A 13,816-nucleotide genomic window follows, 5' to 3' on the forward strand; every position below is an offset into this window, starting at 1 on the left:
CGTAAGATAATCTTCCGTTAGATCGGCCTTTGAACGGGCCATTAAAGTCAGCCAATCCAACTGCTTCAAGGAGTTGTGCCGGGAAGCTGACGCTGATCCTTGGGGCAACGCATAGGGTCGTAACAGGATCAGGGGTCCAGCGACTTACTTACTTTACTTATGGATCCTGTACCGGTGGTGCAAAGGGCCGACTTGAAAGATCTCCATCCTGAGCGTTGCCCGGCTATCGCTTTAACCTGTTGCCAGGTTAACAGCGTGACGATGGAGCTCGTTGTTTGAGATCCAGTTGTGAGGCCACCAGGCCCGAATTATATACCGCAGGCATCTGTTAATGAACACCTGCAGCCGTTGAGTGTTCTCCACTGATACACACCATGTTTCGCTAGCGTATAACAGCACAGATTTCACATTAGAGTTGAAAATTCGTATTTTGGTGCGTTCACTTATCTGCCTATTTTTCCAGATATTTCTTAAACTCGCAAAGGCAGCCCTTGCTTTCTTGATCCGTGCGCCTATGTCGATCTTGGTACCGCCGTCTGACGCCATTTGCCTACCAAGATATTGGAAGCTTTCAACATTCTCCACTGGTTGCCCGGCTACTATGAAACTGGAAGGATTCGCCGTGTTTACATCCAACGATTTGGTTTTGTTGACGTTGATGACTAAACCTGCTGAAGAGGAGCGCTCGGCAAGGTCGTTGAGCTTACTCTGCATATCAGAGCGCCGTTGCGCGAGGAGTGCAACATCATCCGCCAATTCGAAGTCATTTAGGTGCTCCATGGTTATAGGCTGCCATAACAGCCCGCGGTTTGGTTCACGGTCAATCGCATCTACCAGAATCTCGTCGATTACGATGAGGAACAGTAACGGTGATAGAATACATCCTTGCCTCACACCAGCTACGACCCGGATAGGGTCGGACAAGACCCCATTGTGCAGCACTCTACACGAGAAGGCCTCGTACTGTGCCTCGATGAGGCCGATGATTTTCTCAGGAACTCCCTTGCGTCTCAGGGCGCCCCACATATTCTCGTGATTGCGATGGTCGAAAGCTTTTTCGTAGTCAATGAATACCAAGTAAAGGGACTCTTGGAATTCGTTGACCTGCTCCAGAATGATGCGGAGCGTGACAATATGGTCCATACAGGATCTTCCGGCAAGGAATCCGGCTTGCTGCCGACGGAGTGTCGCATCGATCTTCTCCTGAATTCGGGCTAGGATAATTTTGCACAGAACTTTGAGAACGGTACACAGTAACATAATGCCTCGCCAGTTATCGCATACAGTCAGGTCACCCTTTTTGGGCACCTTCACTAAGATACCTTGCATCCAGTCGACCGGGAAAGTTGCGGTGTCCCAGATATTACGAAATAAACGATGCAGTAGTTGAGCGGATGTCATGGGGTCAGCTTTGAGCATCTCGGCTGATATGCGATCGACCCCTGGGGCTTTATTCGATTTCATGCTTTGGATGGCTGTTTGAATCTCTAGCAGTGATGGAGCTTCGGTATTGACGCGTGTTATACGTCGGATCCTAGGCAGATCATGTCGAGGTGGTGATGGCCTAGCCTGGCACTTGAAAAAGTTGTTCGAAGTGCTCGAACCAGCGTTTCAGCTGGTCAGTTGGGTCGGTCAATAACTGATCATTCGCGTCTTTCACAGGCATCGTTGCATTCATCTTCGCCCCGCTTAAGCGTCGTGAGATATCTTAGAGGAGGTGAATGTCCCCGGTTGCGGCGGCTCTCTCTCCTTCGTCGGCCAGAGAGTCTGCCCACGCTCGCTTGTCCCGTCGACATGAGCGTTTTACTTCCTTCTCAAGAGCCGCGTATCGTTGACGGGCTAAAACTTTGGCTCCTCTGGTTTTCGATCGCTCTATCGCGGCTTTGGCTTCTCTTCGCTCCTCTATCTTCCTCCAGGTCTCATCGGTGATCCATTGTTTTCTTTGGGTGCGTAGTTCGCCCAGATTGTTCTCGCTGGTGGCGATGAAGGCATTCTTGATGGCGATCCATTGGTCTTCCACGCTGCCACCTTCCGGAATATCTGCAGCACGCGTCTCCAGTTCTTCAACGAAGGACCGTTTCACCGTGGCATCTTCCAGTTGGCGTGTGTTGAATCGTCGTCCAACTTTTTCCTCCTGCCGACGAATCCGCGCAATGCGCAGGCGTATTTCGCCAATGAGGAGGTGATGATCAGACGCGATATCGGCACTACGTTTATTCCGTACATCAAGAAGGCTCCGTTTCCATTTTCGGCTGATGCAGATGTGGTCGATTTGATTTTCTGTAAAGTCGTCACGGGAGACCCACGTGACCTTGTGAACCGGTCGATGAGGGAAGAGCGATCCCCCGATCACCATGTCGTTATTACCACAAAATTCTGCGAACAGCTCTCCGTTTTCGCTCATTTCTGCGAGACCATGGCGTCCCATAATGCGCTCATGGTTCGAGTTGTCGGATCCGATCTTCGCATTGAAGTCGCCCTAACAGTTCTTGATATCGCCCTTCGGAATTCTATCTACGACGGCATTGAGTTGACTGTAGAAGTTCTCTTTGTCTTGCAGGTCGGCAGCATCGGTTGGCGCATAACATTGGATTGTAGTAAGGTTTCGGACCGTGTTCTAAATCTGGCTACGATTATCCTTTCACTTATAGGTTCCCACTTCATAAGCGCAGAGTGTGCCTGAGCGCTTAGTAGGAAGCCAACTCCGCGATGCCGGGGAGCGTGTTCACCTCGTAAACCAGAGTATAGCAGAACTTGTCCCGACGGCGTTCTGTGTTCTCCAAAGTTTGGCCAACGGACTTCACTCAGTCCCAGGATCTCAAGCTTCATGCGGCGTACCTCATTGGCAAGTTGTGCTGGGCTAGGGTTAAAACGTTCCATGTTCCTATTCGTGTCCGTTGTTTCGCGCTAAGAGTCGTCGCCGTAAAATCAGTCCGTATTCTTTTATTATCGGATTCTCGAACAAATTGATGTTTCGGGAACAGTAGGTTGTTGGCCCAAGGTTCCCTATCCACCGGGATGGGGCTGCCATCTTAGGTATAGCTTCCGGGGAATAGCATTTCATACTCAGCCGCTGGATGCCAGAACAGACGCTGTTGGAGCCACACCTCCTTGGTGAACAGACGCTCGGTCAGTCGGGTCAAATTTGTTTAAAGTCCCACCCAACACCAGGACTAGGCGAGTGCGCTTTGAGCGGCACACGGTCGCTTTGATAGGGCCTGCTTGGGGACACATGCAGCTTTTTATAGAAGTTCAACAGAGCCCACTGTCGAACCCCACCACATCCTAGGCAGACCCCACAGGACGCACCCTCTCACTCTAGCTGATGTCAGAAGGACAACAGTGCCCAGGCTGCACTACCAGCTAAGTACGCAACCCTTAGCTGGCGGTCAATTGTCATCGGAAGACCCGTGGAAGCGGGAGCATTGGAACTTGTAAGGACCAGAGCTATGTTAGGCGCCCCTTCCCGGATGTCAACTTACCATTTCGCAGCCCAGGGTCTAGCGATGCCAGTGGAAATGTGTCCTGACAAGCTGAAGATCATCGTTGACGGTCTCTTCCCGCAACATGATTCTACGATGTGGCCGCCTACACCGTACGCAGATGAAGACGGAGTAACCAATGCAGGTATGCAAGTCTCCAACGACGAGCTGTCATCAGTGGCGAAAGGTCTGAAGGTGAAGAAAGCTCCGGGTCCGTATGGAATTCCAAACATGGCTCTAAAAACTGCGATACTGGCGTTGCCAGATTTGTTCAGGATGATGCTGCAGAAATGCCTAGCAGATGGTAACTTTCCGGATAGGTGGAAGATCCAGAAACTAGTGCTGCTGCCGAAACCAAGGAAACCGCCGGGGAATCCAGCATCGTATAGGCCCATATGCCTGCTGGATACACTGGGGAAGCTTCTATGTGAATACAATCAGGACGATCATTGAAGTTTCAGAGAGAGCGGCCAAGAAGAAGAGTCGCGGCAATCTGCGCTGTAGTAACGATTGACGGCAAAAATGCTTTAACAGTGCCAGCTGGGAAGCCATCGCCGCAGCGCTGCACGGTATGCGGGTCCCTGACTACTTGTGTAGAATCCTTAAGAGTTACTTCCAGAACCGGATTCTGGTTTACGAAACGAATTCGGGGCAGAAGTCGATTAGGATTACGGCGGGTGTTCCGCAAGGTTCTAAAACTGAAGTTGCCTAAAGGCGTGAAGATCTTCGGATTCGCGGACGATGTCGTCCTTACGATAACCGGAGAGTCGCTGGAAGAAGTAGAAATGCTGGTGGCGGAAACGATCGATACAGTTGAAAATTGGATGAATGGAGTCAACAGCTGCAGCTTGCTAACCACAAAACAGAAGTGATGCTGGTCAGCAACTGCCGAAGGATCCAGCGGATGCAGATTACCGTAGGAGAGCACAACATACCATCCGTGCGGGCTTTGAAACATCTAGGAGTGATGATCGACCTCGGAATTTCAACACCCATGTCGACTATTCCTGCGAAAAGGCGGCTAAGATGGTCAGTGCGTTTGCAAGGATTATGTCGAAAAGCAGCAGTAGACGTCTTCTGGCAGCAGTATCATCCTTGATACTGAGGTACGGAGTTCCATCCTGGGGAGCTGCGCTCAAGACGAAACGTAACCGCAGGAAGTTGAACAGCGTGTCTCGTCTAATGTCCATTCGAGCTTTTTTACCTTATACAGTTCCTGTCCGGACATGGCTGTTTGCGTCACTATCCGTGTACCGTCATTGAGAAACTTAATGACTGAACTTGTGGTGGTTTGTGTTGGCAGGCATTACCTTAACACCTTTACTGCAGGACTGGAATATGTAATTTAATCACCTGGCAATCAATTTTCGGACCTTTGGGCCCGATCCGACGGGCTACCCTTGATGAAGACCGGTGACCCTTAACCAATCATAGTTTATCCCATCCTCCGCGGGCAAGGAAGTTCTTTCAACACATATGAAAACAAATCAATCATATTTTTCGTTTTGTTATGTATATTTGTATAAGAAAAAAAGATTTATTTCACATGTCCCTTCGCAAAGTGAGTGAGTTTAGGTGTTTGTGTGGTTGCAAGTATAGTTATAATAATGTCCGTCAGGGTGTGACTCTTAACTGTTGTGTATAGTTCAATTCTCGTAAGTATAACGGCTCCCGATTGAAAATTGAAAATCAATGAACGACTTTTTGTTTATCTGTAACTGCGCGTGATTGAATATGTTTAAAATTCCTACAATTCAATTCTTTCTGACCCTCACAGCAATCAACTTGTCAGGGTTTATGATATCTTCCTGTCTCAGATTCGCCTGCTTGTTTCGATAAAAATCGATTCGAATCCGCTTTGAATATTTGTTTTAACTAATATGATCCGTAGCTTAGACCTAGTTGTCCCGAATTTAGAACTTACTTGAAATTTGATGCATTGTGATAGGGTTTGATGATCGGGTTGATTAAGTAGTGTGCCTCATGCACAACAAGATGCATCGTACTATTTCTTCGTGGCACAAACGTGTTTTCAGTTTAACTTACTTTTTATTTATCTTGACCTTACAAAGATTTACGTATTTCAAATTATATTAACAATATGCTCTACATCTACACAGTCTTAGAAATTAATGTACAAAAAAGAAATTGTTTATAAACGCTCTAAACAAACCAACATAAAATTAAAAACAATAGTCAGTGTTTATTTCGAACATTGCTTTTCACAACTGTCTTCAACTTTGCCCCTGGATAAAAAAATAAAATGCTATAAAATTACAATAGTTTTATTGGCGGACAGTAGACATTATTGCTCGTGTATCGTGTCAATAAAATGGCTATACTTCATTTCCAATAGATGTACTATATTAAACGGAGAATTGGTAAAATGACTTCTATTGTATTTCCGCTGCAATTGTTTCTGGGTTAGAAAGAACCATATTGTTAATATATTTGCTTACCACATTCCACCAATTCCGTTCCATTTATTTTATTTCCCCTTGTTAAACTATTCGAGAACTCAACGATTTACGGTTCGATTCATTCGTGCCCACTGATGCAGCAGGTATGCTTTCCATGTTTTTCCCTTCTATCGACGTATCCTAATTTGGCTAACCGAACGTATTCATCTCCATTCGTTTCTAGCTTTTAGAAGTATTTCGGAGTATTAAGAAAGTCTGTTGGTTTTATGTACAATCAATGAACGTTAATTAACTCCTTCCTTTTACACATTTAGAATGGTTAAAATAACTTTCCGTAGGTCCATATATTTTACAATCATTGGCAGTTGATTTTGTATGTGTTTCCGTGTGTGCACGTGTCCGTGTGTTTGTAATGTGAGTGTGTGCTCGTGGGTTGCTTACAGAAGTAGTTTTTGAATGAAGATTGATGCAACTGTAATTCCTATCTGCTTAAAAGACGAGTAAACACAATTACACTGTGCCGCTTACATTGTATGCTTTTTTGTAGGATAATCAGGGAATTGGTTCTATCTAGGATGACTGGATGTAAGCCATATTTTGCGGCTATTTCGTTTTACCATATATTGCTTTTAGAATTTGGCGTGAAGCTGTTTCAAATATTCGTAGGTAAATCTTAATCACATTTCAAACAGCCTTTGTTGGTTTTGTGTGCAAATACAACTAATATGACAATAATGGCCACGATTCAATTAAACTCCAAAGTCCAAAATATACTCGAAGCGCAGGGCACCAGGGACTCATCTCCGGGCCATTAAGAGTTGTGGGGCTTGCCTTGAATATGGTGAGGAGAACAGTTGGCTCCGTTAAACTTCTATAAAAAGCAAGCAGGCCCCACCAAAGTGACTTTGTATCGTTCATAGCGAACTAGCTCAAGTTCTGATGTTGGGTGATTTTTAAATACATGTACATCATCGTTGCTCAAATTATCAAAGTTGATCCGTTAAATAACCGTTCGATCAGGCTCCACTCGTAATCGTTTGTGCTGTCAGCACAGACCTGCCAGCATTTTGAACGAGAATCTTTTCATTAGCCCTGAGTACAAGAACAAGCTTGTTCTGGAGCGTTTCATGAAGATGGTCTGCAATTGATGCAGTTGTCATCTGCTACTCGCTGCGTTGTTTAAAGTGGCTTCTGATGCTTTATTTTTCTATTCACAAACGGGTTCGCCTCGCGCGGGCTAGTTGAATCGTTGAACTGTTTTGTTCCACATCGTTTCGTTTGTAGGTAAATTCGAAATATTGGTGGATGGTGGATTTGATCGACGCAAAGGTTTTATTGGATTTAGTGAGAGATTTGGGATAAGAACGATAGAATTATTTTGATGACTGGATGATTTCATCATTTTTTTGCAGCTAATCAACAAAAGACATGTCTGTTTTGTTTGTTTTCCCTAAATTGGACTTCTATTTTCAAGAACAAAGCCGATTCGCTTCGATTCTGATGAATAATCTGCATTTGAAACATGAGTAGCAACGTCTTGAGCAGACTACAAGAAGTCAGTTTTGTTTTATTCATACCGAATCAGTTGTTTGTAGTATGTTCGAAATGTGTAGTGTAGTAAAGTCTCTTTTATTCATACGAACATGTTTCCCAAGTGACGTTTACTACTGAAAATGTAGTAAAATTGAACTTACAACTTTTTATTCATACGACCCAGTGGAAGGCGGACGGGGTCATTGCACGGGAGTCGACGAAGCGCAAATCGAATGAAATTTCGTTGAATTCGCTCGATCCGATTTCTGCACTATATGATATGAAGCCCACACGAGGACAGCGTATTCCAGTGTACTGCGGACCAGGACACAGTAGAGAGATTTCAAGCAGTATATATATTCAAACTCCTGAGCGTTTCGTTTTATAAATCCAAGCATTGTATACGCCTTGGCGGTTGTTGTAGTAATGTGCAAATTGAAGTTGAGCCTAGAATCTAGCTGGACGCCAAGGTCCTTGACGGTGCTGACTCTTGTAATACTGGCGGCAGACATATTATAATCGAAGACAGACGGGCTTCTCGATCTACTGAACGATATTACAATGCATTTTTTGACGTTCATTTCCATTCTATTTAGTTTACCAATGCGTCGACGTCAGCTTGGAGAGCACAGCATTCTACCAATGATGACACAACTCGAAATAATTTCAAGTCATCAGCGAACATCGCTTTCGGTGATTTAATTGTGGTGCAAAGATCATTCACAAATAGCACAAATATGAGTGGATCTAGGTAACTTCCTTGTGGAACGCCGGAAGAGATAGCGAAAGAGTCCGAGCAGGTTCCGTTAATGCGCACGTACGCTTTACGCTCAGTTAGGTAGGAATATATCCAACGAGTCAGCCAGGTGGGTAGGCCCATTCTGTCCAATTTATCAACAGTCAATAAATGCGGCACTCGATCAAACGCTTTGGTGAAGTCAATATAGATGGCGTCGACTTGCTCCCGATTCTCGAGGGCATTGCCCAAACAAGAAACGAATGACATGAGATTTGTCGTGCGTGGTAGATCTTTTTTTCACAAAGCAATGTTGATGGTCAGAAATGATATGATGTATCTTCGGGTAAAACGCGTCGTAGACCAGAAAAGCATTTCAGGATCGATATACTCCGATAGTTTTCCACATTGTGAATGCTACCAGATTTGTGCAGAGGGGTGATAGCAGCGCTTTGCCATATACACGGGATCGTACCTTCCGACATTAAAGGATTGTAGAGCATGGAAATGGGACCGCTCAGCGAGGCAGCACAGTTTAGAATAAAAAATGGTGAAAGTAGATCAGGTCCGATGCTCTTAGAGTTGTCCATCTGTTGAAGCTTTCTCAGCACATCATCTGTTGAAAAACTGAATTGCGAAACGTTGAGGTCATAACGCGGCAAACTGTCCAAGTACGCTTCAGACGAAGGTGATCGGTTTTCACTTAACAGTTACAACCATATGCGACAAACGGCTCATCGCTAGTCGTTTGCTATCCGCTTTCCCCTTGCTCCACGTGAGGTCCGAGCCCAAGCGCAGTTGAAACGAAAAGTTTCAAATTGCACAACCCGCAAGGCCAGAAAATGTACCCAAATTAACAAACTCAGTAATAAACATTTTTCGAAGTCACTCCAGCTGTCTCATTCTGTCTCACATAGTTATAAGAAAGAATCAATTGTAAAACATCTATATAAACCTTTGATTGAGAAATACACAAAGAATCTTTGACTGAAAGCTTAACCTGGCGGTCTTCCGGCCTGGATAGAAGGTAAATTCTATAGCCCTCCTTAGTCCAGATACTGATATTGAACAAAAGAAAGCATTCTCCGTTAAAGGACACAATGCCAACATTACAGCCATATTATTGCAGTTAAATAATTTTGGAAACAACGTTGGTGGCATGTGTTTGGTCGCGCAAGGGTAAATAGTCTATAAGTTATATGGTAAGAGAAAATACAAGACAGTCGAGTTCAGACAATCAAAGCGATGTGTTCGCCAATGCGTTGATATCCGAAGTCCGGGGCTCAGAACATTAGTCTACTATTACACTACTGGACAGTGTGTATGCACAAGCATCGAACGTATTATTAAAATTGGAGGGCCTAGAAGGCCCTCAAAGACAACAGCGTAGGGAGCCGTTGATGGTTATCTACCTTAATGCCAAGGTTGTGCTCGAAGATCTGGCGCTATCGTTGCGGCCAGCTCCCGCTAACGGATCATCACGGACGATACTGGACCAAACCGTCCAGCAGCCTGCTAGTCGTTCCGACCACCTACCGCGCATTGAATTGCCCCGTTTCCACGGATCACCGACAGAGCTTTCAAGGCTAGATTTGAAAAGCGAGTAGCTAACATCAGCGAAGATGCCCACAAATATGCGTTTCTAGCGAAATGCCTAGAAGGTTTCCCTGCCAAGAACTCGATAGAAGCACTCAAGAACTCTGCAACAAGCTTTGCCGATGCCTGGCAAAAGCATGAAGGCTATTTTGCCAAATTACTAAAGGTAAAGAAGGCAGCAAATCCTACCGCCAAGGGAATTTTAACCCTCATAGATGCGGTGGACACCACGGTCTATGCCGCACACCAGATACAGCGCAATCAGACTTTGGATTGTGTGGCTGATGGACTAGTTGTTGCCATCGTGAAAATCTAACTTTATGATAAAACCCTATCTCGACTCGAGGAGAGCCTAGATCTACAGAAATTGTACAGTTGGAACGAATTCAAAGCAGAATTGGAAAAGCGGGCGAACCAGTTAGCTTGTCATACTGAATTCGACGGAGCACGTAACGCTAAAACACTGGCAGCAGCTTCCGTCTCCCGATCCTCGAAAGAGAACAATCAAAAGGATCAATCATCGAGGAGCCCAAAGGCTTGTTTCGCCTGCGGCTCAAAAGAAATATCCTCAATAACTTAACTCGCTCCAAGCTACATATAGTTGTAGGAAACGCTTGATTATCAATTTTAAATTATAAAAAAGTCAGCGCCACGCGGCTCGTACTATTGTTCTATTAGCCGTAAGTAGTGTTAGGTAATTTTTATTGTTGGTCCGGTTTCGAGTCAAATAGATAGTGTAATATAAAGTTCTTAAAAAAATATTCCGGATGACAACATTCCTAAGTCAGCATTGCTACAACTGTCGAGCGCCGCTCCACTAATCAATACACCAACGAAGGAAACGGGAGCAGGACCTAGTCAAAAACCAAATGACTAGGATTAGAGCGCAGTTTTGTTTTTTTTTGACACCGTAGTTATTTTGGTAGACGATGTCGACGGGAAGTGACATGAGATGAGGTGTATCCTCGTTTCCGAAAGTCAAACAGAAACTACATAAAACATAAAATCTTTAACGTTTTTTGTGCCGAAGTCAGATCCTTTACCTTGACGAGCGCGCATTGTTCACCGTGGTAGCACTGAAATCATTCCTCTAGTGAGGAAGTTGGTGGGACAATGGGCTGTAGTGTATCGAGCTGCAACATCTCTGTAGACTAGAAGTCGCGCTACATATTTTTTCTGCAGTCCTAGAAATAGGTGGCAAAAGCCATGTACCTTCTCGAAAGAGGGCTTTGCTGAGAAGGGCGAGTAGTCTATTTAAAAAGTGATTTCTCGTCTCATGGTAAAACACTAGAAGCGCGCAACACGTCATGTACGGACGTTTTCTATGTGGTAACTGCTCTCAAAAAATATCTCAATTCCCCCCAAGAATCACCAGCGAATAGCTCCAACTCAAATTCTAAAGCAATTATGATTCTCTAGAATTCCTGATTTCCATTTTAATTTGATACAATCATCATTGTTTCACATATCTACGTAGCTATCTTATTGAATACGAACTGTACATTATTTTGCAAACTACCCTATCGTTCCCAGCTGGCTTCATTGTCCGCATATACGCACACACCTAACATTACAGTTTTAGAATTTAGCGAGTTTATCGACCCACAGACACCCGAAGGCCATTGTTCACTTTTCAAGTAGTTGATTTGACACCCATGTCTTGCCTACCAGCCAGTCTATCACTTGACACCGTTTGTTCTTGAATTATTTCACATTTCAATATTTCCACTACAGTGACGTTCAATAAATGGGAAATTTTCCACTATAAGTACTAACACACAATACAATCATGATATTGAATGGAAAAAAAACTTACTTCATTTTACCTATGTCGATCGTCCGTTCTGTACAACTTTGACTAGCTAACTTATTCCGAGTATGACACATCTAAAGCCACTGTCAATATACATCGATGATATCCCAAAATTGCACAGCTTCAAGTTGATCTGACGCGTTTTATTTTTTTCGTTATCGGATCAGTTCCTCGTGTTTTAGCAGCGCGTTTCCAGAATTGGGTCGTTGATCTTCGAGTGAGAAGAAGCCCGTTTCTTCGATTCGACCGATGTTGCAGTCTCGCTGATATTATTACCGCTGCTGGAAGTCAATCCTCCGCTGCCACCGACCACTTTCTTCTTGTCCAGCGGAATCGTGTCGGTCATGAAGCTGGGCGCCGTCTGCGAAAAGTAACCGGCCGAGCTATACTTGTTCATTTGTTCGCTCAAGCGCCGGATGTTCAGCTGCAGCTCGTCGTCCTTTTGCGATGGGGTGGAAAAACTGTGCCGCGGCTGCAGCAGATTCGGATTTAGGACGGTCAACGAGGCCTTGACCAGCTCCGGTTGGGGCGGTTGCTTCTGGTTTGCCTGCTTTGGCTTCGGAGATTGGGGAAAACTCAGTTTCGGTGAGGGTTGTTTTTTACTGGTGGGAGAGGTAATGCTCGTTGTGGATTTATGGATCAACGACTGATGATCACACTGATGGTGGTTATTGTTGTGGTTGAAATGCTGTCGACTGAGGGATGTCGCCTCATAACAAGTACATTTGGCACCATTTATGTTGGAAATGCTGGCGGTTTTTTCAATCTTCAACGAAGATACTGATTTATCCTTGGTGAGTGGTTTCTCCTTTTCTATTTGGAAGAATTCCTCATAAAATGCTGGGGATTTGGAGCGCTGAAGCTTCGGGCGAGTTATTTTCTTGCGGGCATCAAAGTGCAGATCTATTCCCGGAATAGTCAAAGTCTTATCAAATTTGGTAAGTGATCGTTGTTGGCATAGGCGCGACTGCCGGGAATCCAGCTCATCGCGGCTATGGGCGCTGCTCAGTGATTTAGTCTGATGTGGTAACGATCCCTTCTTCCGTTCATTTAACGTAATGTTGGATCTCCATACCCAAGGGTTCGAGTCTTCCATATAGTCCAAATTCGGCTTACTGAAGGATTTACTTTCCAATTTTTTTGTTTTGAGTTTTTTCTTAGATGGTGGAGCTGGTGAATTGTTGGAGGACATTCGAGTCCAAGGGTCCGATGGTACGTATACCAAACAACTAGTGCTCCGATTGTTCGGATTCTTCACATTATTATCGTCCAGCTTCAAACTACCGTAATCCGACAAATTTGGCGAAGTCGTTTCGCTATAAGCTTTCTTCTGAATTGGAACAGATTCATCATTTTTAACATGCCTATTTGTTTCCCTACTTTCTTCAAACTCTTCATTAGGTGAAAGTTTCACGGAAATGATATCATTTTCATCCGATACCATAATGGAGTGCTGGTGTTTGACAGGTGGCCGTGGAGATAAGCTTCGGGTTGTTCGAAGCATCTTCTGCGGCTTGTTATCCCCGAGTGAATTTGACTTTTCCAGAACCCGATCGCCCTTCACGGGGGTCAACTTATTGGGGCTCATTTTTGGTGTTACTTGTTTCATTGGGCTAGTAGCTATGCTCTTGTTTCCATTGTTTATACTCAATGAAGATAAACGTTTATAATGACTCTCCGTTCTAGGTGAACCAGGAAAATCAAACTTGGTGTCTGTCGAAGCTTCCGCTCTGGGGCTTTTTGGACTTTTGGGGCTACGTGGGCTTCTCGGTTCCAGTGTGCGCAACGGACTGTTGGATTTTGGTGAAGTCGACGCATCTTTAAATTTGGATGAATTGTGCTTCTTCTGTGCACGCTGCACTCTAGCATCAGGTTCAAAACTACACTTCCTGCATCTGTTACCGTCCACAGAGTTTGGACTATAGACGGCACACGTGCACTCTTTAGCCACAGCGCTTTTATTCAACAGATCTAAACTTTCCGTACTGGCATTTCTTTTAGCCGGTTTTACAGTGACCGGGGGTTGTTGTGGTTGATGAGGATTTTCGTAAGAAGCCAGCTCCTTTCGAATCGTACTACTGATGGTTGTGTGGCCATGATGAGATCTTGTGTTTCTTGCCTTACCGCAATTACAGCCGTAAGCGGTACTAGGCCCCGGTAACGAATGCTATAACAACTTTTCATTATTCAAAGCAGTTGAACCACCTGTGCCTGCGGGTTTGGCCGATTGAGCATC

The 13,816-nt window shown here is 44.8% G+C and overlaps 1 protein-coding gene across 1 annotated transcript; it reads right to left on the reverse strand.

The window, feature by feature from the left end:
* Positions 1–4,976: 4,976 nt before the first annotated feature.
* On the reverse strand, positions 4,977–13,815 carry LOC134206138 (uncharacterized). The gene is made up of 2 exons (XM_062681825.1): positions 13,792–13,815; positions 4,977–13,747 (listed from the first exon to the last, which is right to left on the reverse strand). Exons 1-2 carry the CDS (start codon positions 13,813–13,815, stop codon positions 11,759–11,761), a joined length of 2,013 nt encoding a protein of 670 aa, XP_062537809.1. The 3' UTR covers positions 4,977–11,758.
* Position 13,816: the final 1 nt, after the last annotated feature.

The sequence above is a fragment of the Armigeres subalbatus genome, chromosome 1, assembly GCF_024139115.2.
Source record: "Armigeres subalbatus isolate Guangzhou_Male chromosome 1, GZ_Asu_2, whole genome shotgun sequence".
NCBI lineage: Eukaryota > Metazoa > Arthropoda > Insecta > Diptera > Culicidae > Armigeres > Armigeres subalbatus.